The 27649-nt window shown below is 36.9% G+C and overlaps 2 protein-coding genes across 20 annotated transcripts in view; one reads left to right on the forward strand and one right to left on the reverse strand.

Moving 5' to 3' along the window:
• The window catches only part of LOC105145981 (uncharacterized), a 282127-nt gene extending 259253 nt beyond the window's left edge, over positions 1-22874 (forward strand). For 7 of the 8 annotated variants that reach the window (XM_087409511.1, XM_087409501.1, XM_087409521.1 and 4 more), the window contains 4 exons: positions 7995-8140; positions 12323-12595; positions 16544-16768; positions 17608-22874. In XM_087409511.1, coding sequence (XP_087265637.1) covers positions 7995-8140; positions 12323-12595; positions 16544-16768; positions 17608-17717 — 754 coding nt within the window. In that variant the 3' untranslated portion in view covers positions 17718-22874. The remainder of the gene's footprint in view (positions 1-7994; positions 8141-12322; positions 12596-16543; positions 16769-17607) is intronic. The other variant, XM_087409506.1, reaches the window with a different exon arrangement.
• Positions 22875-23277: 403 nt separating this feature from the next.
• dnc (phosphodiesterase dunce) overlaps positions 23278-27649 on the reverse strand; it is a 350732-nt gene continuing 346360 nt past the window's right edge. For all 12 annotated transcript variants that reach the window (XM_087409475.1, XM_087409484.1, XM_087409480.1 and 9 more), the window contains one exon: positions 23278-27474. In XM_087409475.1, the coding sequence (XP_087265601.1) occupies positions 26666-27474 (809 nt within the window). In that variant the 3' untranslated portion in view covers positions 23278-26665. The remainder of the gene's footprint in view (positions 27475-27649) is intronic.

A 27649-nucleotide genomic window follows, 5' to 3' on the forward strand; every position in this document is an offset into this window, starting at 1 on the left:
AGAGAGAGAGAGAGAGGGGGGGGGGAGAGAGAGAGAGAGAGAGAGAACTCATAATATAAAAATTCATAAAATATGTTTACAAGATTTAAAAAATGAAGATATTCGTCTCTAACGCGTCTTTCAAATGTATGATAATTATTATTGAATATGAAACTCAATTGAATTAAAATGTTGGATAATATTCAAGCGTACATGTTTTTAAGACATTGGAGTTTCCCCAACATGGAGGGTCTGAAATACGGTCGAGTAGTTAAATCACAGTAAACTGCGCGGTATTCTTCGCGCTGACCTGCGCACACGTCGCACTGTGTCTCTGAGTATACGAAGTGGTGGCTGAAACTAATTGTAAGTAGTAAAATAAATCTCCACCACCGTGGGAGGAATGGCCAGGAAAGCAAACGAGGACATTCGAAGCAATAGCGGCCACAAACAAACTGGTGAACATATATGCGAGCCGGTAACGTGTTCTTGCAGAAATTACTTTGTTGAAAATCGCGAACGTTACCGAACGTCGCCGAAGATTGGACAACGTTGGTGCGACAAAAGAGTCGCATAAATAAAATAATTTTCATTGATTTGTTGAACGTACGTATCTCGCTGTTCCGAATATATATCCCGTTGTAAATCAAGAACCATTTTCATACGGTTAAAATTAGTTTTCGTCTGGCGTTATCGGCAAGTGGGTCACGTCTATTCTGCAAATAGCCGAATTCGGTGCAAACGCCAATCTTAGTTTACAACTAAACAGATTGTCTATTGCAAACATCTGCGGCGTATAAATCCGCAATATCCAACGTTTCATAAAGTACACAGCTTGCATGATTGCAAAACAGCTTTGAAACTCATTCATTTTAGTAACATTATAAAATGTTCAATGCCCCATTTTATAACGTATAAATACATGTAGCGGTTGAATCAAAATAATAGGAAAAAAAAAAAATATATCTGCCTCGGATCGTGTCCGTTTTTTATTTAATTCTGGTAACAAATACTTTACATTAATAGAGAATTTGAAGTGAATATGTGTGCACATGCGTGTGTACAAATATGCTACTACGATATTAAGTCAAAAGTCACAGGAATTCCAAAATATTTTGTGCAGGTAGATAACGCTTTCGGCTCATGCATTTTCCAATAAATACGTGACTGTTCTGTCACGGTGAAGCTTCGTCAATATACTCGCGTTACGTGTACACGCAACATTTTCATCTGAAAACGACATCAAGATACTCCTTCGTCGGAATACAGTACCGCGATATCCCACTTGCATTTTACTGTTCTCGACACGGTGAAACTGTATTATTCAAGTGGCCGTTTGTTGAAATAACGCTATCGTTGAAACTGTTGGAACAGTTTCTTTATTCGTATTTGCCCGACGTATTTTTAAGTGAAAAATTATTTTACAAAATTCGCTTTTAGTACACGCATAAACTGTTTCGCAAAATCGAAAATGGAGCGGAAATGTTTTTACAGCTAGTTAAAATATAAAACGAAACGGGACACGGAAATGTTTTTACTGTCGGTTTAATTTCTACAAACTCAAGATCTCCGTTTAACCTCCATCTTCAACAGAGAGATGATTAGCTTCGTAAAAGAATAACATTCGCGATGGCAGAACAGCTGCATTTCCTTGAATTTTCGACACTGCGGTATTGCGGACTTCTGCAGGAAGACACGCGATATCGCTTTCCACACGCTCGAGAGAACGGCCGCGACTCTGATGCGCTTTCATCACGGCGGTACTCAGCGGACGGAATGAAATCGAAGAAGAAGCGGAAGGAGAAAAAGCGGAAGAAGAAGAGGAGAAAGAGAAAGGTGAAAGACGAGAAGGAACGTAACGGCCGGTACATTCTCGTCGCTGTTCCATAAGTGGTCTCCCTGCGGTCAAAGGTATACCTCTACTACGCGGAATTGACGTCCTATAGATATCCTCTGCCTGACGCTCGATCTTTGAAACGCCACTGACGAGAACGACCTACATCTTTGGACCCGCGGAATCGTCCCGGGTGGACGAGGAGAAGAGGGGGGTGCTTTCTTTCCGCCGGGAAAGACGAGCGTGAAATTGCTTGGATGAGCGCGCGGCACGGTCGAGCGAATGATCTGACGAGCAAATATTGTATAAATTAGATTGAAAAGTTGAAAAAGTGTCCTCTTTGATTTAGAACAGTGTAGTAAGTGGTGACGATGGTAATGGCCGGTACGTCGGCCATTGACACGTCGAGCACGGAAAAGTTTTAAATCAACGTCACCCGAGTGTCATATATCGTCGACGATGCTGTAATGGGTCGTATGTCAAAGGAATATTTTGTTGCGGATAAACATCGCAGCGTCGGCAACGTATTTTTAATCGACAACGAACGACATGATTATATGTGCAGGAGGATGATTACATGGCAGGCGATCAACAGAGCATACATTGCGTTATATATTTACAATCATGTAATTAACAATATTTTAACGGTAAGTAATAATGACGTTTTTTAGGATTAAACATCCATACGTAATTGTTATTTGCATTTAATTAGCGGCGCGCGGTGCCAATATTCTCGGATTACGAACGTATCGTTAAATTAGGGAAAATTTTAATTAAGGTATCAACGTTACGCGGTGATCATCAATGAACTGCGAAAGAATTTCGCAAAAGAGAAACAGAGAATTTTCGATTGTTGCGCGTCGCGAGAGCGAAAGGGAGAGCACGATGCGAGATAGGTAGAAAGAGAAACGGAACGGAAGATGCACACGATCTCGTAAGAAGACGCCAATGCACGCTGGGGAACGATAACGGCGGTTGGGCGTTCCCGGATGCATGCCAGAAACCGAATGTAAACGGCTGCGCGCTGCGCAAGTTAATTAATTAAGTTGCCGCTCTTTACGTTATCGCGTCGCCGTCGATGCATTATCACATCGGGCTGGAATACGCGCTTCCTTGTCGAGAATTTCCGAAAATACCTTACTTTATGAACCGTGTGATCTATAATAGAAAATTTCTGCTAAAGAGAATCCGACACTAAATTTGATACACTACGTATGTATCATAACAACGCTGTCAATTTTATAATTAACGTAGGCATATGGAAGATAAGAATTTGCGCGCAACTTGCAAATTGTTCTCAGAATGAAACTAATACTCATGGAAAGAACTATTTTGTGCCAATGTATCTAAAAAGGAGCGGTATCATTATGGTTGGTTTTTGGGTTTATGCCAATTTAGCTCATATTGGACTATTTTAGTTCTTGTCATAGAAAGACAAAACTCTGTAAAACAGTTTCTTTAAAGATCTAATACGTTGAGAGAAATGTTTTGTTATGACGTGTGACTTACAAAAACTTTTTCACTTTTTAATTAAAAATTTTTGTTCTAATAAATATTTGTTTATTTTAATTTTGATTAAAACAATCAAATTTTTTAATTAAAAAGTAAGAAAGTTTTTGTAAGTCACATATATCATATGAAATATTTCTCTCAATATACTCTTAAAGATGAAGTTTTAGAAAAATGCTAGATATAAATCCGAAAATAATTTTGTTTGGGTCATCAAAATAATTATCTGAAATACTTAAACTAACTGCTAGAATGTCAAAACTATTTGCATTATGTTATGATAATGTATTGTGTAATGTTTATGCCCCCCCCCAACGTCCTGCATACTCATTTTAATGGTCCAACAAAATTATTTTCAGATCTGTAATTGCTTAAATTTTTAGATACTTCAACAAAACTATTTTTTTCCGTGCAAATTACTTCACTTTCTTCTAGGCGGCGCAATAATGTGGATATTTTGATTATTTCCAAGTTTTTATGCCACAATAGCCAATGCCGCAATACATATTGCATTATATGCTATTGTATGCAATAGGCGTGTTTTCAAGAGAAATTCCCTGCGGCGCGATGGACAATTCTGAAACTTTGCTGTTATGTGTTTTTTATTCATAATCAGTGCGACGCTCTCAATTACTTCATTGCTCTTCGAAGACGATAATACAGCGATTGTTTACTTTACGCCTTCCTCGAGTAATCGCGAAATTGCTCTCGATTTACTATGCGATTGGCCAGTATTTTACATTTCGTTTTAATTCGGAGGTAACAGCTGCAACGACAGATCTACGCTATGTTTTTAACGTTATATCTATATATATCCTTCAGCAAATATTTTCGAACATCCGGTCATCGGCGCGCATCTCGAATACGTTGACATACGATCACCATCAGTCAGGTTGAAAACGATTTTTTTACTTATTCGATTGCATAGTGATTGAGTATCGTTAACTGTCGATATTTGGTCAAGATATTGTAGTATTTTCGCCTATCGTGTTCTGCGTGATATATCTGTCACTTTATCATTTTCCGCAACAATTTCATGATACCCTTGTAATTTTTTGTCGAGACAAATAGTTCGAGATCACGCTTTTTCTTATATAATACATTGAAACTTAAATACCATTTATATGAATCTTTCCTTTTTCTTCCTCGCATTATCTTGATATTTTAAAATGGTTCTCGCTAAGTGGAGATAACGATAGAAATGTGCTTTTAGTCTCTTTCTCTATCTTTTCCTTTAATTTTTTTCCACGTTAAGTATTTTTTTATTACTTATTTTTTTCTATCTTCATATTTATTTTTTTTTTTTAAATATTTTTCACTCTATCTTCACTGTTCTAATCATTGATTTTTCACGCTCGCGACACCTTTCATTTTGCACCTCTAAAGTCACGCCACGCATGGACTGTATTTAACGCCTCGTCTTCCGATATATGTACATGTTTTTACACGCGGTATGGATACTGAGGATGGATACCGACGGTTGGCGGATCGTATCGTATCGCGAGTCGTCCGGAAAACTGACATCGATCAATCATATCGCAGACGAGTGTCGGTTTCCACGAAGCCTCCCCCTGACATCCGTCACGTTTTATTACAATGCTTTTATACGCCTGAATGCGCACACTGCTCGGCTACGGGATATTTTTCCGTAAAAAGATCACTCGCCCGGCGTCTGCAAATCATAGTCCACGGCGAATAATGAAATTTTGACGCCGCGAGCGTACTTTCTACTGGAAAAAATAACGTAACGGTCGACGGTCTAAAAGCATGGCTGAATATTTAAGGAGGAACGTAATTTTCCTTGCCATGACTTGTACAATTTGCCTATTTTTCTACATCGACACTAAAATAGCGACTTGAAACTTTTAACACTCTGACCCGATTCTTGGTGGCTACAAACTTTAATGCAGATTGGTGATAAGTAATATTCTCATCTTGAAAAATGAACATTGTTTTAGTCTCCAAGAATAGATTATATCGCGTGAATGCGCAATTGTACTTATTGTTAGAATGATTTTAACGAGAATAGACATTCATATGATCAGTACAAGATTGTGGCAAATAAAATCTCATGGATTTGAATTTTATTACGCTTTATATATTCGATATTTATAACATGTTAGATAATACGATTCGTAAAAGCCATAATTACGTTTTAAGTCCTACTATCAAAAGTCATCATGACATACAGATTTAGCTCGCCTAACAGAAACAGATCGGTGCTTAGGAAATGTCCGCTATCGTATATTTCTTTTTAATATGATTAAGCGATAATTTCCCTTCGCGCCAGCTTATATATTCCATCGCGAACGGACACGTTTGCATGTTCTTTCTTGCGTTGCTCCGCCATTCTCGACAAGCGCAATTAAATTGAAACCAGCAAAAAATTTGTCTGTAATGCCGCCTGTGAAATCCCCGAACGCGATCGCGGAAACTAGTTTCGCGAGAGGCGAGCCATCGAGAAGTAATATAAACTTTATATCCCTCTTCACGAGCGGGGAACTCGTAAGACAAATATATGTCGAGATCGTCGTTTCCGGTTCGCGTGCAATGCGCGGACGGGACGGCGGTGCTCCACGGGATTACAATGTAAACGTATATCACCGGAGTGTATAGAGATATGAACTTATATGCGGCGTGTCTATACCTGCGTATATACATGTATACACATAGATGCGTGGAGTAGTCGAGTTTTCAGATTCCGCCGTAAAGGCTGGCGGCCGTCGTAAAAGAATTGCGTTAAATTTAACGTTCGGCCGTTAAGAAAGGTTCTGATAAAATAAAATCTTAATCCTGAGGGAGATTTAGGGTACTCTCCCTTTTTTCCGCCCTACCCACTGTCGCCATTCTAGGCGGAAAAGGCACGTCGTACTCTCATCTTCTCGAGATCAGCCTTAACGGTCCGCTGGACCGACTATTAAACGTATCTCGTGCGCCTAATCCTTTCAGATACAAATTTTTATTTGTCCGTGGTAGATCTTATTTTTACAACCTAAGGGGGCGAATTAAACGGCGTTATATTCATAATGAGACATCCCTTTCATTTCTCTACGTGATCTCTTTTGTATAATTCCAATGACCTAACAGGTTAAAATAATCTCATAAAAAAATCATTTCGGTACATCTAATAACGAATTCGATTGCATGCACTCAGTATGATTGGTACGTATTAAAACCGTCGTATAAATTGACGAAAGATATGTGTTTAATGTAAATATAGAAATCGATTAAACCGTGAAATCCTCAATACACTTTATTGTATTGTTAGATAAAATATGTATCTTATAATTCGAAATATTTGCATTTTATTTTTACACTCAGATTAAATCACTATAGAACGGTTTTAATGTACACCAGTGCGTACTATTGCGTTCAATTGAATTTACTATAAATTTAATCCTTATAATTAGTACACGCGATTAGATTATTTATATCCTGCGCATTTTTTTTCTTACTAACAGTACTTGACTAACTAATGATCTTTATACTTTTTTTTTAACACATAAGTCAATATCAATATTTTCTAAATATACAATACACAATTTTCGATTATTCCCATGTCTTGATATAATACATCCTGAAATATTTAAATATGTTGAAGGCATTTAATGATGCATCAAGATACGAAAATAATCCGCAAACCCGCGTTGCTTCTTTGAAGAAAATACCTGTTGAAGTCTCAAAAGTACTTTCTAAAGATGTTATAATAAATTATATGTAAGATAAGGTGATTAACTCCTTTAAAAGGGAAAAAGGACATTAAAAAAAAATACATTAATTATAGTAATTAATTTTTAATAAATAAACATTTTTAAAATAATTTTTAATGTAACACATAAAAAAAATTGTATTATTATATTTGTAAATAATTAATAATATTTAATGTGTAACGTTACATGACATCACAATAAAAATTACAGCAAGTTACGAGGTTACGTTTTATTTTTTTAAATTATATTTTCCTACTGAATGCATTTTATGAATAATATCTGAGTTCTTAAATAAAAAATTATAAAATTTTTCACATGTTAGTTGATTGAAAATTATATTTTACACTTATTTTTATTTATTATGTCACACTTATTATTTTCGTCCTTAAAAGAAGCACAATTCATAATCAGGTTCTTAATTTGGGACAAAATTTGGAACACGTTGTAAAGTGGAATAAAGAATTAAAATTTAGGACTTCCTTCTAATTTGAGACGGTTGGTCATATCAAAGTAAGAATTATTAAATAATTTTTATATACTTATAAATTAAGTGATAAAAATTGATCGATTTAAAATTAAACGATTTATCGTAACAAAGGATCGGAAATTTATCGTATGTACTAAGGATTAAACAACTCTTTTATGCATGGAAAGAATGATTTTATATACCAAAAAATTGAACTATTGTAGATACAGATCTGAAAATAATTTTATGGACCATCAAAATAATTATGTAGCTCAAGCTGGTTGCTAAAATGTTAAAACTTTTTGCAGCATTGTTTCATGCTTTGCAATTTTTTACATAATTATTTTGATGATCCAACAAAATTATTTTTAGATCTGTATTATTGTCGAAACTTTCAGATGTTTTAACAAAATCGTTCTTTCTAAATGTGAAAAGTTCAACTTTCGCGACTTCTTTCTTAATTACTTTGATATCTAATACTTTTGTTCCTTTTCAGCAAGAACGGATACGTATGCGTCATGTTCCATAGAAGGGACGAACACGTAATAGAGATGCAACTGTCGGAATGGGGCCAGCAGCCCGACGACATATGCAACTCGAGCACGTTCAACTCGCACACGATGCCGTACACGACGTTCATCAGTAAGTAAATTTTCCGATCTCCTAATCGAATTACGCATTGTCGTCGCAATATCACGTCGCAGCAGTAAAGTAACTAATTGGGCTTTAATGCGGGGTGTCAACTTTCTCGAGCCCGGCGAATGTAATATACGCAAATTTGATTACGCTTAACAGTGCTCAGTTGACGGATCGTGTTATATGTTTGTTACTGCAGTTTCAATTAACGCAGTTAAACGCGGCCGGTCCTACCCATTAATGCATCCCGGCATTTTTGCTTTGTCGGTATTACAACTGTAATTAATCGAGGGTAAATTAATTTGCCGATATTCCGATGAGGTGGCTCGCAAATTAACTTGCAGTTTCTTTTGGAAGTTGTCAAAGAGCAGTCTTCCCCTCCCCTCGCCCCCCCCCCTCTCTCTCCCTCTTTCTTTCTTTTTAAAGCGAGTCAGCTGCATTTTATCACTCGATTAATATTCGCGGCTTCTTAATTCTCCATTCGCCTTGATGTCGCCTTCGCTTCGATGCGAACGGAAGCACGATAAAGTGCGCGAAATAATATCGTATTCGAGCACTCCATGGGTATAAAATTTCTCCACTATTCGAAAGATCCATTACCGCAAAGGGCGCCGATATAATGAGATCGTGAAATAGTATGCTCATTTCTTTTTCACCGTAAGCCAAGATTAAGTAGATTGGAAATTCGGTCGCGCTCCGCGTTGCGACCGGAAACCAGAATCAGAAACGTTTGCTCGAAGGTGATTTCCGGGTTTGCGTTCCAGCCTCCCAGCGCTTTGGTGCCAATTCGACTTCAATGGAACCCTCCGTTTTTCTTCCGATTCATTGCCCGCGTCCCTTGGTTTGTCTTGATCTTATCGAGTTATTCTGACTGGAGATAAGCGAATCGTGAGAGATCCGTGCGTAACTAAATGAAGACTCAGTACATTTTGCCCAACAAAATGTTCTGCCTCACAAATATTCTGCCATTACTTTAAACAAACATATGAAGCATCAGCGTATGACGTAGGTATTAGTTCCTCAGTGTCACTTTGAGTATGACATATTCAGAGAGCTCCCTTTTTCAATATTTTTTCAATGCCTTTTCCATTGCTTATAACTTTTCCATTAATAAAGACATACAATTGATACCGAGTTATGTTCTTTAATATCTGATTGAAAAAATTCTTTAGTTTATTTTTGCGAAAGTTATAGATAATCGAATTAGGTTGGATGTGCCATACGTAAGTGTGTCGTTCTCGTAATATAGTATCGAAAGAATAATTTTGCAGTACTGATGCACTTATTCGCATTGGATTTCTCATCTGGAGAATTATATTCTACCGATGAAAATACCTATATCACATTATACTCTTCGCAACCGTACACGTGTATTATACGTATATCGTATATCAGATCTTGAAATTTTCGAATAATACGTGATTCGTGGTCTAACGAAAGAGCGTCCTGTTTAGCTTCTCAAGTCAATTTCAGACATCGATCCGTCTGGCGACGTCGGGATACACGGTGGTCTTACGAACGATTCATTCAAACACACACAATTCGGGCTCGTGATTTGTCTCGACCCTCCTACGAGTCTTCTACTGATATATGGATTCGCATATATTTTGAGCAAACGTCCACGTATATAAAGCGTACTAAATTCCACGCATTTTGCTTTATACGCAGGTCCCTTGGTTAATTCGGAGCCGATTTTTCTCCTATGAAAGCTTGACGAAAGTTCTAGTAACCTTCCAACATTCGACTTTAAATACTTTTGTAACTAATCCCCAACCTAAAAGTCTTTTAAAGCGAAAAGTTTATCTAAAATTAAATGAGGGATAAAGTTTTGTTATCTATTTTTGCCCCGAAGGCTGTTTCGTGAAATTTCCTAGATCTTCAATGCCGTAGCTCGAGAATGATTGATGCCTCGACATTATTGCGAAGGATAAATCTACCCCAAATCTGTCCAAGAATCTGTACGTGAAAGGTACTTCGAAGGGGGTCTGTACCATGTACCCGATGATGGAAAGTACCTATGTACGTGTGAGGGAAGCGCGCGGGCGCATTCGGCGAGAAGTTCGCGAATGGTGGAGTTTAACAATCAATTCGCGAAGCGCGGGTTTATGAGCGCATAAAGGATCATATGCCGAATCCATCGTAAAGTCTCTCGTAAGACTCGGTTCGCCTTTCAGTTTCTCCTTAGCCCGATTCCAGCAATGTCGACGAACAGCGGAGCCGTTTCACCGCGCTGTCGGTGCGGAATTTATCGCACCGACATTCGCACTCGTCTTTTCTTTTGTGTGTCGCGGTACACTCTTAAGTACACGCGCGTATTACCATCGAAGATTGCTCAGCTAAAAGTTATACTGTGTGAAAATAGCATTTCTCAATCTTTTTCAGCATGTAACTAGATTACGATATTAATGCCTTTCTCATCTGTCATTTTAAAACATTAATTTCTGCAAAGTATTGTATAATTTTGCTGAAATATCTAAAAATTTAGGTAGATACAGATTGGAAAATAAATTTGTTGGATTAACCAAAATAATTATGTAGAAAATTCAAGCATGAGCAATGCTACGTTTTGACATTTTAGCAATTAGTTTTTCTATACAATTATTTTGTAGGTTAACAAAATTATTTTTAGATCTGTATCTCGAACTATATCTAAATTTTTTTAAATATTTTAGCAAACTTGTTCTTTCCATGTATATCCCGTTTTATCTGTTTATTAATTTCAAGACATATTTTTAATATAATTTTGTTTTTATTATGCCAGCAGAATATTTCTCATCTTAATCTCTTTTAGTTCGTTTTCGCAACTTTAATCAACGTGAAGGTTATTTAAATAAATCTTCTAATGAATATTATATATAATAAGAATAAACTACGCATTCTTATGTGAAGTTGTCATTATCATTTAGAAAGCTTTAATATTTTAATAATATTTTTATTACTTTAACAATATTCTCTCTCTCTCTCTCTCTCTCTCTCTCTCTCTTTCTCTCGCTGCGTCATCATTCTTTCTCTTCCTGCCATTTTTATTGTTTTTATTTTTTCTTAATTTTGTTATTTCACACGTTATCATTGCTGTACTTTATATGATTTTAAACATTTTTTATTACTACTATTTTGTTTAATCATTTCAGTTCTATATCTTGTATATTTCCGCACAATTTTGTATATTTCCGCATACTTTTGTTCTTCATGTATTATTTATGCTGTATTGCTCTTGCTAAACTTTGCATATTTTTGTATATTCTTTCCATTGTACTTTCTTTTTCTTTGCTTACTTTCATGTTAGAGGGCTTGCCCTAGAATAAAAATAAATACTTTTATCTCTTTTTCTCAAGTATTAAATTGAAGAGAGATGCTGATATTCTCTCTCTCTCTCTCTCTCTCTCTCTCTCTCTCTCTCTCTCTCTCTCTCTCTCTCTCTCTCAATTCTTTCTAACGAAGCACAGACGCTAATTGTAAGATTAGGAAATGCACAGTTTATATCTATTATATCTATATAATATATGTGAATAATGTTATATTAATTATTTAATTATTTAGTAGATAATGATATTATTTAAACGATGATATTATTTTGTAAATGCACTGTGCCCTTATCTCTACTCAAGCGAAAAAGTTACTGTTACTTGGAAAAGCTTATTATAAAGTAATTTTCAAAGCTTTTAGTCCTGGCCGAAATAGTGATTAATGTAGATAAATATAATAAAGATACAGTGATAAAAAGATTCATATATAAAAACGAATCTTTCGCATAGAATTTCTTGAATGGATCGTCCCGAGAGATTCAACATTTTGACGGTGAACGTAATAAACAGCGGTTTCTCACTTTGGCGTGGATCGTGTTGCACTAATTTCTTATAAGAACAAAGTAGAACGCGTTCATCTTATCGTGTGGAACGCGTCGACTGCGTGTCGATCGCATATCAAATTGCTCGGCTAAAAGTTACACTACAATGTAAGCAGCGATCCTCTGTCGCTTGTCGCCGGAGGATCGCGTGAAAGTTAATGGCTGTTCTTCACACTTGAGAAAAGGACAATTTGTTTATAATTCGTCGCTCTATTTGATATGTTATTTGATCAAATATTATCGAGATTAATAAAAAAATTGTGCCAGTTAAAATTGCTAGAGCATGATTTAATTAAGATAATGATATCATACGAAATTAAATGAACTTTACGCATTTTCAGCATCCGATCCGATGACCAGGCAATGCCCCAATCTCGGTCGCTACGAGATCGTGTCGTTGTTTCGGCCACCGAATGCCGACAACGTTGAAAGCGTATTGGCCGTCGATGGCGAGCAGAACGTTGCTAACGCAGCGGAGGTGCATGACGGGAGAATACCCTCGACAGCATTCCCAAGCCAGTGCCACCACGGTAGTGTACGTAGATTGGACATCGGTTGCAGGACACCCGATCGTATGGAGTTTGCCACGTCTTGCAGCGATGAGGCGTTATCCGGTAAAGATTACCTTATCTGCCTGTATATACTGCTTTTCGCACGCATTATTATATTTTATAATACTCTCTAATATCTAGGAACGATAGTGCACATAAAATTCAATGGGAAATAAAATTTTATTATTTATATGATATTTTTATTTGCGCACCACGAAGTATAATTCGACGAAATCCAATTCCGCTATTTGAAGAAATATCTAGGAATGTTTTATCTGTTTTAGAATTTATTTTCTCGTAAGAAACTGTACTGTATTAGATACATAGACGTAGCAGGGATTTTGTTTAGAGGAGAGGGACCAAATTAGAGTTGAGATTTTTGAATAAAAAAATTACATATATTTAATATACTAATTTATTTTTTTTAATTATAAATCGATTCTTTGAATTGTAAATCTTAAATTTATAACACTAGCTAGGATTTTCAGAAAATTTGTGTATAACTACCTCCAATTTTTTCTTCTTTTCTAAAAATTTCTTGTGTAATAATCTCATTAAATATAATCTCTTTAAACGGTTTTAATTATATTTGTTTTATAAGATTTAGAGTCACAGTCCTCCTCTTTGGCTACGCCCATAATAGTTTTGACTGCGATTTCTAGCGACTTATTTTCTACGATGGCATTTATACGCTACGGAGATTCTTTTCGTTCCCCTTGTGATTCACTTAACTAAAGGAAGTTAACCAAAGAGATGTCCGATAAGCGACGAGAAGATTTCACCCACGACAGACGACAAGCTTTGAAAGCGCTTACAAACTTTGACGGATTCTCGACATGTGACGTGGGTTGGCATAGTTAACAAACGTAGTCGTCGTCTTTGAATCTTCTTAGCTTCTCTTATCGCGGTTCTATAAACTATAGCGGATTTTTAAGAAGCTTTCGGGGACGATGTAAACGGTTTGAAAAATTCGTGGCAGTCAATCGTTGTCTTCGATGTATTCGGGAAAATCTTCGTGGTTCAGCAGAATGTTCGGCGTCCAGGATGTTCAAGAGAGAAAGAGGAAGAGAGAAAGAGAAGACTCGACACGGGTTGGAGCACGTCTGCCTGGAACATCTTATCGGATTACCCGCACCTTCCTCTCGTCTCGTCCCATCCTAGTTCGCGCAAAGTTATCACAAGTGGTGATAGTTAGTTTAGAAAGGCAGCGGGCGTCACGGTTGCCAGCGTATAGCGCTTGCTTACGACTGCGCTAACTTTGTGCACTTCGTTTGACTCCATACATAAAAATTGACACATTGCGTTTGTTGGTGTTCTTCCGTGCTTCTCCCGTCGTCTTGACTGTATCCCTCTGAATCGCTCGGTCACTCGGATCCGCAAGTTTCGACTAGGAACCAGGACTTTTCCCCGTTACAGTCAAACTAACTCAACTGATAATAAATTATATACATCGAGCGTTATTACGGAGATCCATTAATTTCGACGGGATATATCGCATAATATTCATTTATGTATTCGCACACAATCCATCAAATAACTCTATTCCTATTGTATCAGGTTCTCCTATTTTAGTGTTTCTATGTATCAACATCAGTGTAAGCCGCGTGTTCGTCTCGACAACAAGAATAATAATAACAAAGCGATTCCAAAATAATTTAGGGGCGATTCCCAGATTAATTGGATCACCGGAAAGAGATGGAAGGCAGATTAAATCTCTTGTGAATCAAACAACAGATGCGAAGTCGATAGTGTCTTTGTAATCCATGAAAACGTTGATACGTTACAGAACTCGGTACGGAGTGTGAAAGAGATAGATAGATAGATAGAGAGAGAGAGAGAGAGAGAGAGAGAGAGAGAGAGAGATGTTTCGTAGCAGGAATTATTTTAGCAGCACGAGTTACCGAGACATGTTGACACAACCGAGGATTTAAGCACTCGAGACCCGTGCCTCGCGGCTGTCGACATGGGATTGTATTCTGAGACATAGATACCAGCGATGAGGACGAGGACAACGCCGTTGAGAAGGCAGAATAGCCATTAAGACTTCGTATAAACAGGTCGGTGTACTCGGTTCGCGACTTAGAGCAACGTCGGGCATCGCGACTTCTCCAGCGCGATCGTTAATCGCGTCGTACCACCGAATCTTCTCCGCTCGCTTCGGAGTCACGATCGTTCCGTCAAGCAGGAAAACGATGGGAACACGTGTTTCAATTCCATGGACTTTCTCGACTAATTTTACCCTCTAATCTTGGAATCCCCGACGAATTTAGAACCGCATTTCGAAACTTTGTTACCGACGATATTTCCACTTTTAGAATCCGCGTACGTCCGCGTTTTCTGAATCGGCGTTTCCTAGAGACGCCAATTTACGGCATAAAGTAAAATAAACCGTTTTGCCATATCTCAGGGAATAAAATTATTCGATCACTTTAATGTCTATTGGATCGTTTCGCCAGATAGGGTATGATGATCGATCGTTAATTTTCCCGAGCCGTCATATTCGTATCCAGATGAACAGCGGGTAAAAAATTGTACATTTATTCTGATACATCAATGTCGCGCTTAACACGTTTAGTTTTTACCATTGATACGTGCCATCGCCTGTCGTTGAACACGATGCGCGGTTTCGCGTTTCCTCTTTACGCGAAGTCACGAGCTGTCGAGCGACCGCAGTAAATTCTCATCTTACTATCTCGCAAGTACGATCGGGTATCGTCGCTCGAAATGTCACTGATATCGATGTGTCGGGAGGATTTACGGTCCTCGTTTATTCCTCTTCCGTTCTCGCGCGCATTGTTACGGCCGGAAGGCGGAGGAACAAGTGCCGTAAAAATAATGACATAAAAGTAGCTTCCTCGAGCGATCGAATCGTATTTTTTCCCCGCCTTTCATTGGATACGTTAATTGAATGGTTAAAGGATTACAATTACCTCGTCTATAAGTGAAATTATGAAAATTTACGAGCGATAAATCCAACAGTGTATATTTTGATGAAACAATTTAGTTTCATTATTAATAATTCGAAATAAAGTATTAAACAAAGTATGCTTCCAGAAATGTTCTGTCAAAATCTAACACAATTACCGAAATTGGGTTCCTAAAACCTATTTAATTTAAGACTCATTTGTTAATTAAAAAATACTAATTAATTTTCATGAACCAAAATGACATAAATTAATACTGAGAAAAATTTCTGATTGAAAATGAACAAACCAGAAGATTCTGATCATATTAATTAGAATTCTGTGTTTATATATCTCAACTACAATTACTATATAACAAATTCAACCAGAAAATTCTGATTTGTCTATTTTCATTCTGAATTCCAGTTAATACAACCAGACTTTTTCCTGCAGTATAAATATATAGTTTAGTGAGAATAATTCAAAACAAAGACACAAAGGAAATTGAATTGTTTGACGTTTTTGACAAAGAAATTTATATTTAAGTGGTAATAATCCCATTTCAGCTTTGAAGAATTATAACTGAATGACTCATGACTACTATTGTTTAATATTTTTACTTCATATCCTTTTTATAGTAATTTACGATAATTTTCAAAGTAACATCAGGCAATGATGTACTGTTGGCAAATTTCTTAATACACGAACTATTTTCTTAGTTTATAATATCCACGTACAAAAAGATGCTCTTTTTAGAGTTGAGAAACAAACTTGGCCAGCAACGAAGATAATACCGAGTCTCATTAACGAGTTATAGTCTTTTTCCATCTGCTCCCGTCAAATTTGCTCCGTGTGGCTTAGCATGTTATTGTCGTCGGTCCTTTAAACGGTCTTAAAAAAAACTTTCCCTATATACTATGGGCGCAAAGTTACGACGCCCATAATCTCGCCTCTGCCTTCGCAGTACTTTAAGAAATCGAGAAGTTTAATGCGACTTTGCGCGCGATGCTTTTTAGCGCAAAGTCTATAATGCGCGGAGAACAACTCGCGAAACAACACGCTACCATTTCTTTCTCGTCTTCTTTTTTTTCTTTATCTCTGCTCACAGCCGATGCCGTCTCGTTTCCAGAGTACTTATGCCATGGAACTTGGGTGGAGAACGACACCGCTTACTTGGTGGCTAGCACCGACGTTGGGCGTTACTGCCTCGTTTACAGCGCGTCCGCCGCGACGACAGGAAGTCGTGAACTCTCGGTGACGGGCCATCTCGCTTCCTGTCCGAGAGCCTCTCATCGCTATCCAGTTTCGTGGCAGGTGAACCTCACGTCGTACGGTGAGCATTGTTAATTCCAAACTCGACACGCGACTCCACTCTCTAATTGGAGTTTCGTTCTTTACACTAAAAAAATTTACACTAAATAAAAAATATTTAATTTTAATAATTATTTTAATAATTTTAATAATTAATAAAATATTTGTTTGAATAGTTCTAAGTTTTTACTATATTTAATAAACATATATATATTTATTTGATACAAAAAAAAACATTAATTTGATTTAATTATCTTTTTTATTAAGTAAATGTTTAGTACTATTTAAAAAAATATGTATTAAGATTTAGAAAATTTTTTTCCAATGTACAGTAATTCGTCTCGTTTTTTCTTTTACCAATTATGATTATTAAATAATACTACGATTTCACGTCCACATCTGATAAGAAAAGTTCTTCTCAATTTGACGAAATGGAGGGGTTTGAAAATACATATCTTTACATTGAGAAAAAGATACTTAAAAAATTATTTGTGAGAAATATATTTATTTCATTGAAATAAATTTTTATTTAAATACGGCGAAATAAAATTTTATTCCTGGCAAATAAGCCAGCTATTTTATTTTTTTACAATTAATGGGATATACATATTTCACAGAAATATATATTTTGTCGAAAATATATCAAAGAAAACGTCGTAACATTTACTTCGCAACACTTTAACATTTTTCTCTCACTATCAGTGTGTTCACTTTTCTTCTGAATTTTCTAATTTTTAATAGTAGAAGTTATATAATTATATTATTATATAATTAATTATTGATGAGTGAATTTTTTTCGATGTTTCAGATTTCTCTCTCTTTTCTTATATTTTATTAAGGGACATACTGATTATGTTTTAGCTCAATGTGGCGACGTTTCGTCGGGGACCACGTGGGCACTTCGGGTGCCAATGTCTCTTCTCTACATCGTTTTCCTCGGAGCTCTTCTCGCCAGATACATCGCGAGGTGATGCCACTGAGCCGAGACGCGCCACACACCTGTGGCTATATAGTTGAAAGAACAAAGACTTTTATTGCGAAATATTTGCATTTGTGGTGATTATATGTGACATTCTGGTACGGTGAGGTAAACTAAATAATCAATCTTACTTAGGACATAAGTGAATGCGTGCGTTATGACGCAGGGATAGATGAAGTGATTAAGAAAAATTAAAGAGACAAGTCGAAAACGGGTAAGGTATACATATAGAAATGCATGTGCCAGCCCCGCGAATGTGGCAGAGCCAAGTGTGGAAGCGAGGCTTTATGAATGTATATAAAATTCGATGCGAAACGTGAGCTTCCTACACACGTTCCGCTACGCGCGAGACATCAATTGATAAATAATATTATTGAAGAAAAAGTCAAAAACTCAATTATCAAAACTCAACTATCTTATTATAAAAGAGAATATAAAAATATAATATATAATATATATATAATTAATTAAAGAACATTTTATTATTGTACATCGTTATTATACATATAACGGTATCTTTTCATAAATTGTAATTAAAGGAAAAAACATTATTTGTTGCATGTGGTTTTATACGTAGCAGCTGCAAAATATTTCTCCCTCTCTCATTCAAATTCTATCGATACAACCGCAGTTGCAAAAATTGCCCTCTAATTACCACGTCCAACTGTGATCGCAGTGTGAAAATATGCTGTATTTATTGCCCTCGAACGAATATTTCGTTTATGTTGTCTCTTCATATATCGAAGGATTTATTACGTTTTTCTAAGAGAAAGGCGAAGCGAGAACGTGTTGCGTAGCGGATGTAGAGTCGGCGTGGATTTGTGTTATTGTATAACGGTGTACGTTTGCCTTTGAAGATGTGAGGAAAACCCAACGACGACTTATTGAGTTTTGTGAAAAGAGCCGCTAGTTCCGCGACGTCGTAACCGGAAATAAAGAACGACACATTCGGGCTCTATGTGCTTTTATCTTTTATGGTGTTTCGTTATGGTTGGTGTACTTATTTACTACGTTAACTTTATATATATATATAAAAGTAAATAATCATAATTTTCTAACATTTACTTAATTTAACTCTGATTATTTCTGATTATTCTCTACTTTTGCTCTATAACAGCTAAATATTGATAAATTCTTTGAGTATAACCATATACACAAACCTTTACTGAAAGCATATTTTTCATAAACCGTCTAATAATAACTAATTTCATGCTATGTAAATTCCTAACGCTTGTACTAGTCGTCGCGTGAGATGATGTAATAATAAAAGAAAATAATAAGGGTGCTGGGGCCAATATTATACGAAAGTGAGTGTTGCTCATAGATCGAAAGGGGAATAAAAGCGAAAGAAAGAGAGAGAAAGAAAGAATGAATGAGAGAACGAGAGAGAGAAAGAGAGAATTGGAGAGAAAGAAAGAAGAAGTGATAGATCTATAACTACTTAGAAGTAGTTCCGCAGCCACTGCCACATTCGCCGGACGCGTTCGACGCTTCTAAGTGCGACAGGCAATACATGTACTTATTTAGGGAAGAATAAGAGAACTGTGTGTGTGCCACGTCCAACCTGTAATTATACGCATTTCCGTTAAAAGCTTCGTGGCATGAATTGCTCTTTGCCGTGAAGGAGTCGCTGTAAAAAGAGAGAAACCATACGAACGATTATTACTGTAATTATTACTATTATCGCTGTTAGTGTAAGGGCAGAAAAATGAATTCTTGCTCCTAAAGGAGTAATTCCTCGCTTTCTTTTGTACACCTCGCGCGGGAGAGATATTTATCGAGAGGGAGCGTTTAGCCTGTAAGCACTCTGTAAAAACTACACTGATCCGCCATTTGAACTATAATCCTCGTGCGATGAATGTGAGGTCGATACTTACTATACGCTATCGAGAGTTTCTGTGAAGTGATCGGGAAATCTCGGTCGCGCGATCCTACCGAGTGTCATAGTCGTAACGAAAATATACTTGCAGTGCAAGGACTTGAAATGATAACGATCTGAGATAAACATGAAATATCACTGCCATCAACCGTTTTTTTTTTATGAAATTAACTGAATAATGAAATAACTGAATAAAAAATTGTTTTAGTGATTGATGAAATAGAAATAATTACGCTGATAGTTAAAGATAATCAATTCTGGATTTTAAAAAATATCGAACAAACGTTCGATTGATTAATTTAATATAATCTCTTTTATCCACTCCAATATGATTCTTCACGATACTAATCGAAATGTTGAAAACATAAGATAAAAAAAGAAGTGCAATTTGAAGATAATTCGATTCAATTATCAAATGATCATGCGACAGAAGATCATTGCAATACAACATATCGATATCAAGAGAGAAAATAGGCAGGAGATTAGACTGCATGGGTAATAATAATAAATAACTTTCAGGTTTCTTCCGTAAAATTTAGCTATAATTTTTACGGATAATTTGATATATTCTGGAAAAGAGTCTGAAATAGTAAAATAGATATTGGATTTTTGTGTGATTTTTTTAGAAATGATTCAATAAAGATATATCTAGCAATGAACAAACAAAAATCTAGCGTTTATATAATGAATCTTTTGAGAAACTAACAAATTGTTTAATTTTAAGCCGACCGTGTATCGGATTTTGTTAAATACATTTTAAAACGTTGAGAGTTATTGTATAAAAAGAAGAAAGAGTTACGAAATGACGACAGTGTGATCGTTTGATACGATCCTCTAACAGAAACCACCACGTCGACAAAATATACATATTTTTTATCCGAAATATTTTACTTAAGGACTCTGCTCGCAGAGAACGGAGAGCGAGAACGGTATTCGACTGCGTATTAATCGATTATACATATATGGGCAGTTAGATATACAAACAAATATATAAATATATAAATATATTACGCGACAATTCGATGTTGGCTATAAATTGTACACTATTCGGTAAATATAAACCGAATGAAATATACGAACGAATTGATAAAGATATAGTCGACGATCGAAAGGACTCGATCAGCATTCGATTCCTTCTTGTAATTCTTTCGTGCTTGATCTTTCATCTGCGCGGTATGCAAAAAATTATTTTTCTTAATTCTTTATTCACTATCCTTTGCAATTATTTTCTTAATATGACAAAAATTGTAATTACTTTCTTTATTTGTGTACGTTGTTGTATACCATATACGAAGTTTCTTAAGAAAAATCTAAAACTTCAGAGTTGGCTGCTCTAACTACCATAAAAATGCAGCTGATATTTTTTTCTTGTACTGTGATTCTCAATATGTACATTTATGTTCTGTACTCTGCCAATTAGTATCCTGTAATATAGCAAACTCGTACCATTCCGTTCTACAAACTAGCTTCGCTGGTTCATCAGTAAGCCATCATTTAAGTTATAGCCCAGAATCGAAAAAGCTGCGGGAGATTATTTGTACATAGTAGATTCTAAAGGATTCGAATATACATATATATAGTGACAGTCACGATCGAGTGTAATCTCGCGTCGTGTACGTCGATATTCACTGTAAAAAGAAGAAAATGAAGGAGGGAGGATGAAAAAAGCGAGCTGGAGGTGAATTCAATTTTATGATAGTGATCGCGAGAGTGTAGATTTCAGGGTATTTATATCGAAGGTTACATAGTTATACAAATATACAGAAATATTTAAAGATAAATTATATTGTGAGAAAAAAAATATATATACTATGTTTTTATTGTTGTGAAGTTAACCGGTGCGGCCGACGTCAGTCGCATTGACGAGATTAAGCTCTGTTCTTCTTGTAACTAACGTAATCCATGTAGTTGCACTCGCAATCGCTATTAAGTTGCCTCTGTCATCGCGCAATAATATTCGAGTTTGCATCGAAGCAGCTTGTTTTTAAGCTTCCAAATCAAATGCGTAAGACGTGTTGCTATTACCAACCTTTTTCTGTTTTTTTTTTGTTCTTTTAATTTTCTTTTATTTATTTATTTACGAGTGGCGAAGAGATTCAAGGGATAGATTTTCGCAAAACGACGACACGCAGAATGTACAATATATTTGAGAAGGATGTCTCGATATCATCCACGAGGGCGAACTAAGTGGCGGATAATCTAAGCGGTTAAATAATCCAGATGTTTATAACGTAACGCGGGAGAGCTTCTTCCTGCTCTCCCTATACAGTGTAATCGAACACGCGCACACGTCACTACCTGTAGGGCACGACACAACGACTATTACCGTCTCTAATTCTTAGCGAGTTACTTGGTAATTTTAATCGATTTTCGTAAATGACGAGGCGAGAGCCGATAGAGCACTATCAATTTATGAGCACGCGTCAAATTTATCTGTGAATTAAAGACGAATTTCTTCTATCGGCGTTTCGTTCTCGAGCCGGTGCACTCAGGTATATTTGTCCGGAGAAGTTCGGCCAATTTCGTGCGGGAGGGACTTTTGTTTAATACGAATGAATCCGGATATGTCGAGGCTTCCTCTTTCCGTTTGTAGGATTTGCGACATGTGATCCCCAAGCAACAACAAGTCACGATAATGTCGAAATAATATTAAAATGAATCGTTACTGGTTAAAAAGTAACTTTAGTAATCATTTCGGAATCATTTTAATGTAATACGATGACTTGTGTTTTGCTTGAAATTCTGTCGAAGCACACGGCCTCGACGGTTAACTATCGTTCGAGTTTCAAGCAACGCTACCGCACGATTTGAGGCATCCCGATGTATAATAACGAGACGATAGATTAGGAATAATCGCACGGTGTAAAGCCCCTGATGCCTGGCACATTTTCTCTGAGAAATATCGGCTTTATCCCGTATGTACGTATGTGCGTGTGGGCGCGCGGCGCGAATTATCAAATAAGAAAATAGGGGAGACGGCGACAAAACTATTGTATGTATTATTGATAGGAGGAAAAAAATTACGGACAGTCGGACGAAAAATGTTCTGCACTGTAACACGCGCGATCTGATGGTACTACTACTCTAAAGTTCATCATGCTTGAAGGCTATCGAGAATCTATACATAACTGAGTGTTTTACTATTGGATTACAATATTACCTATTAATGTAAATGATAACTATTAATGTAAATGGTTTTTCATTATTATATTATTATTATTATATTATAGATGTTATACTTAATAATATATTTACAAATAATTAAGACGACTCTGTGGTTTCAATCTACTACATCACCTTCCTCTACATCCAAAAATCAGTAACTGAATTAAAAAGTTTTTTTTTGATCCATACATTATCATATATTATCATTTAAACCTATTATTAATCATGAAACGTTTATTTATTAAAGTTAATTAATTATGTTAATTAATGTCTCAATTCGCATTGAAAAGGATCGAAAACATATACAGATTATTTTCGATGAATAAATAACTGCGCACCAATAACCGTATGAATTTTTTTAATTCTTTTTAATTGATTTATAAAAGTTGTTATTTTATTTATCTTGATAAGTATACTTGCATGTTTGTCAAACATTTTTATGTCTGTACAGGTTTAAAAAAAAACACTGTGATCACTCGATTGGATTGAAGAAAAGAAAGATCCAGACTTCCGACAATAAATATGTTTTATTACACATATATCTCGTACGACGATTACACGATATTAATACATTCATTTAACTGTCCAGCAATCAAACAGGTATTTTTATTTTTCTCTCCCCATCTCATCATCATTACCAATCTATTATTACTAAATATTGTTACACATCTTGTTGAATCACCGCGATTTGTTATACTTGTAAATCATCATTGAATCATCAATTTCTGTACTTTTTTTCTTTGGCTCCTATTTTTTTTTATACTTTTAACGAGCAACTGGCAGACTGTATGTGTTAGAGAAGACATTTCATTGCTCCAGCAACGATACTTTAGAAGTATGACAAATCACGATAATCCAACAAGATTTGTATGACAAAATCATATTTTGTGGCGTTTTTTTTTTGTTTTTTTATTTTTGTACCTGCGCACACACTCGCGAGATCCATCGAGACGAGCGACAAGAAAAAAATGTTACGGAAAGAACGAGTGCATTTCCGCTCGTCCACGCCAAAAATACAATCAAAGACGCACTCGCGCTAAATAATTAAAAAATCGCCGTCTAATCGAATACTTTCACCAAGTGTCAAACTCGGCGTCAGTGCAGAGGTACATAATCGATAACACTTTATAGTCTTTCTCTTCCTTCTCCTTTTACGACATTGCCCCGACGGCTGAAGCGAACATGATCTCGATTACATTCGTTCGCGCAACGAGTGTTATCGTTAACATTAATAAATCAGTATCTTTCTTATATCGCGCTTATCATTATTACTGTTTATATTATGATTATTATCTTTAATTATTATTAATATTATTATTATTATAACCTCGTTGCTTACGCCCTAAAAACTTCGTTAAGTTAACTCCCTTTTCTCGACTTAACAATGTAGTCGCGGACTCTCGTGAACCTCGGAGTTTTTTCTTACGCGCTAAAGCTTGGTGGCCAGCACCAAAACACTCACTAGATCATTGTCTACAACACACATAGAGATTTTGCTTTCTCCGTAGTATTTTTTTCCGTTTTTTTTTCTGTTTTTACGATTTAGGTAATTTTCCTTAACGTGATTATAAGAAATGTACGATTACGTGAGCCCGAGCTACCGGTCGCTTACAAACGTTTCCGATCAGACTCGAATTTTTCCTACTTCGCGTCGATGGCAAGCTTTCGACTTAGAATAGTAGTGAAACGTTAATTTTGTTTTTAGGCTGATCCTCGATGCACTCGCTCATCGGTCGCTAATTACGTTTTCCATTTCAATTCCCTGATATCATCGAGACGCGAAATTGTCGCCATTCCACCAATACGGATGACTACTTTGCTTCCCCTTTCCTTCCCCCCCCCCCCGGAAATTAAAAGATTTTTAGAAAGATTTTAAGAAAATTATTCTCATGATGCATCAGCATAATTTATACATTAAAAAACGTTTGGCGTTCACCAGCGTTCCAAATCCGTTTGGATTGCGAATTTGCAAATTTGAGCGATTTGTGGACATCCGTATGATGAAGACACTTTCCTTTGGTTGACATACCACACGAAATTCCAAGGACTGTCGCTGGATTATTCGTCATCAGAAGACGTATTGGTGAATGGCACGCTCGGCAATCGACTTAACAATCACTTATATTACTCTTTGGTTAAAAACATCTATCGATATATATCCTCGCTCGCATTGTAATTGTACGTATTGCATTTGTGTTATTACCTAGTTACACACAAATTAAAAGTAAATTAACAATATTATAATTTCGCATCCTCAACAATATGAATGTAATATATATGGTATTACAGTTATATTGCTGAGTATAAAGTTATAACGTTGAAATCTATGTTAATTTTAGTTTGTGTTGACTAGGTATATATATGTAAGTTGTGTGTGTGTGTGTGTGTGTGTGTGTTTTGCGTGTATTGTATATATCGCAAGAAAGCGTCTCGCGGCTCTGGTAATTAATTTTAATACAAACTTAAAAGACCAGCTCTTGATATGGTTGTGTATTAAAATTAATTGTACCCTATTTCGATGCTCCTCATTCTGCTGCTCGGTGCTCTCCCGTCAACTGCATGATATGGGAAAAAGAAATGGACTCCTCCCTCACTTCTTTCGCTTAAATCATACAGACAACGGGTAATACTCTACGTATTTGCTCTAGCATTTCCTTTATAGACACGCGGCTACTTCTGGATTCTCGTTTTTCGATTACGGACAATTCACTTACGAACTTGTCTACGTCTACGAAGCGAACATGACAAAATCTTACTTATTAAAGACAGGTATCTCTTTCTCTATAAGTAGGTGACTATCGAATAACCGTCGAAGAACTAAAAGGATGAACGCGCCTAACTGCAACTGAGTATCCTTTCGTTTAATTGTTTTCTAATTTCATCGTCTCTTCCTTTTCGGTATAACGTGCATTTCGAATAACGAAATTAAGCTCGATTGGATCCATAACGCGGATAATTTTGAATATCGATTAATGGCGAAACGTTAACCAAATTATTCATAAAATTAGATCACGAAAATGCAACATATTATTGAGCTTATGACATTACATTGTAACTTAGACTGTAGAAATTAGAAACAAATTGATAAACTTCCGTCGTACGCAAATATAAGTTTCAAAATGTTGCTTACGTGTCAACAATTTCCGCGCGGCGTTCAAAATCCAAGAAGAAGACAGAAACATCAATCTGCTCGGAAGTATCGCTAATACGCATCGTTAGAATCCATAGTATATCGTATATTTTGTTGATATGTTGTTGAGGATCCTGCATATCCTGGAAGAGAAGTTCCCTCCAGCCTTCGACGGCGACACAACATCGTTAAATCAGTAGAAAAGATGACGATCGGTACACGATGGACAATTATCGTGTGCTGATTATCACCATCTTCGGTGTGTGTGTGCGTGTGTAAATGAAAAAAAGAAACATCTTGCCACTCATTCGACGTAGCAAACATACAGTTGCCGCTTTCATTTGCGCAGGTACTTTGTGAAAAGAGATTCGCCCCTCCCGCTTGACAGTATTCAACGAGACGAAACGTGGAGACAAAACTGAAACGACGACGATGACGACGGTGACGATGACGACGACAAAAGACGTACAGCTTTGTCCATTTACAGCTCGTTTCGGTCCAGCCGAAACTTAACGATCCTGAAGCGTCTTTCGCACTTCGTGAACAATAATTCCGTCGTCGTCGGGACGTTGTCTCTTGCCGCTCGATGGAGACAGCTCCCGTCGTCTTAATCGCCGTCCTCCCTCGTGGTCTAGCCGACGTGGCATAGGTCGATACAAAAGGACCGGCGACTAGGCGCGGCTAGGTGCGAATGTCACTGACGCACTCGCCACCAACTCTGTTGTACTTTCTCATGGAGCTTCCTGCAAATACCAGCGAGCCTCCGTCACATCCCAGCCTCCGTGGCGTTCTCCTCCGTCTCACCGCCCGGATCCTCGCTGGAAAATTCACCGCCACCGCCGTCATCGCCGCCCCCTGTGTCACCACCTTCTACAGCCTCGCTAGTCTCATCACCTTCCTCCAATGTCACTTGAAAATGTATCCTATCTTGTTGCTGTTGACTTTCGTTCGTTCCTGACTGTTGCTGATCATCGGACGGCGGCGATGGCGGTATCATTGACTGATACCAGTCGCGATTCTCCTCAAGAGTGTCCAGGATCTCCTGCGCATCTGGATGCACCAAATCAGCCCAGGTTTCCCAAAGTGGATGTACGATGTAATCGATGAAGCCGACCTGCGACTTCTCGATGGTCGCACTGTGGCGATCGCACATCGGACTAATATCCATGTTTTGCTCCCGCTCGCGGTCACCTTGCAGGAAGAACTCCTCCATTAGCAAGCTCACCCATCGTCGATAAAGAGTCAATGGTTTCGTCGGATTAGACAGGTCGGCGCAATGCACCAAATTTTCCAGCACCTGAATACGATCGGTGTAATTGTCGAGCAGTAACACACCGGAACCGGCGACCTTCTTCGTCTCCACCATGGTCTTCAGATCGGCCAGCAACGACATATGCTTCGACATATCTGTTGAGAGGACCATGTCGATGACCATCTTCCGCAGCGTCTGCCGTTGCTTCTTCGTCATATTCACGAATATGTCACAACCCTCATTCTGCAGAAGCTTGAATGCGACCGCCAAATGATGATTCTCCAATACCGACTCATCGTTATACATCAACGCAAGCTCGGAACCTGAACAAAAGAAAAAAAAACGGATCATTAATTTGCTAGTCATTGTAAAAAAAACAGAAGCAACGTTAATTGCAGATTGATAAATGAAAATTGATAAAGAAATATAATATATTGTTTAAATATTTAACGCAACACAAAATAACAAAATAACAAATAATGCAGAAAGTTTGGCAAA

Source organism: Acromyrmex echinatior, chromosome 1 (genome assembly GCF_024713525.1).
Source record: "Acromyrmex echinatior isolate Ae372 chromosome 1, ASM2471352v2, whole genome shotgun sequence".
NCBI classification, from domain to species: domain Eukaryota; kingdom Metazoa; phylum Arthropoda; class Insecta; order Hymenoptera; family Formicidae; genus Acromyrmex; species Acromyrmex echinatior.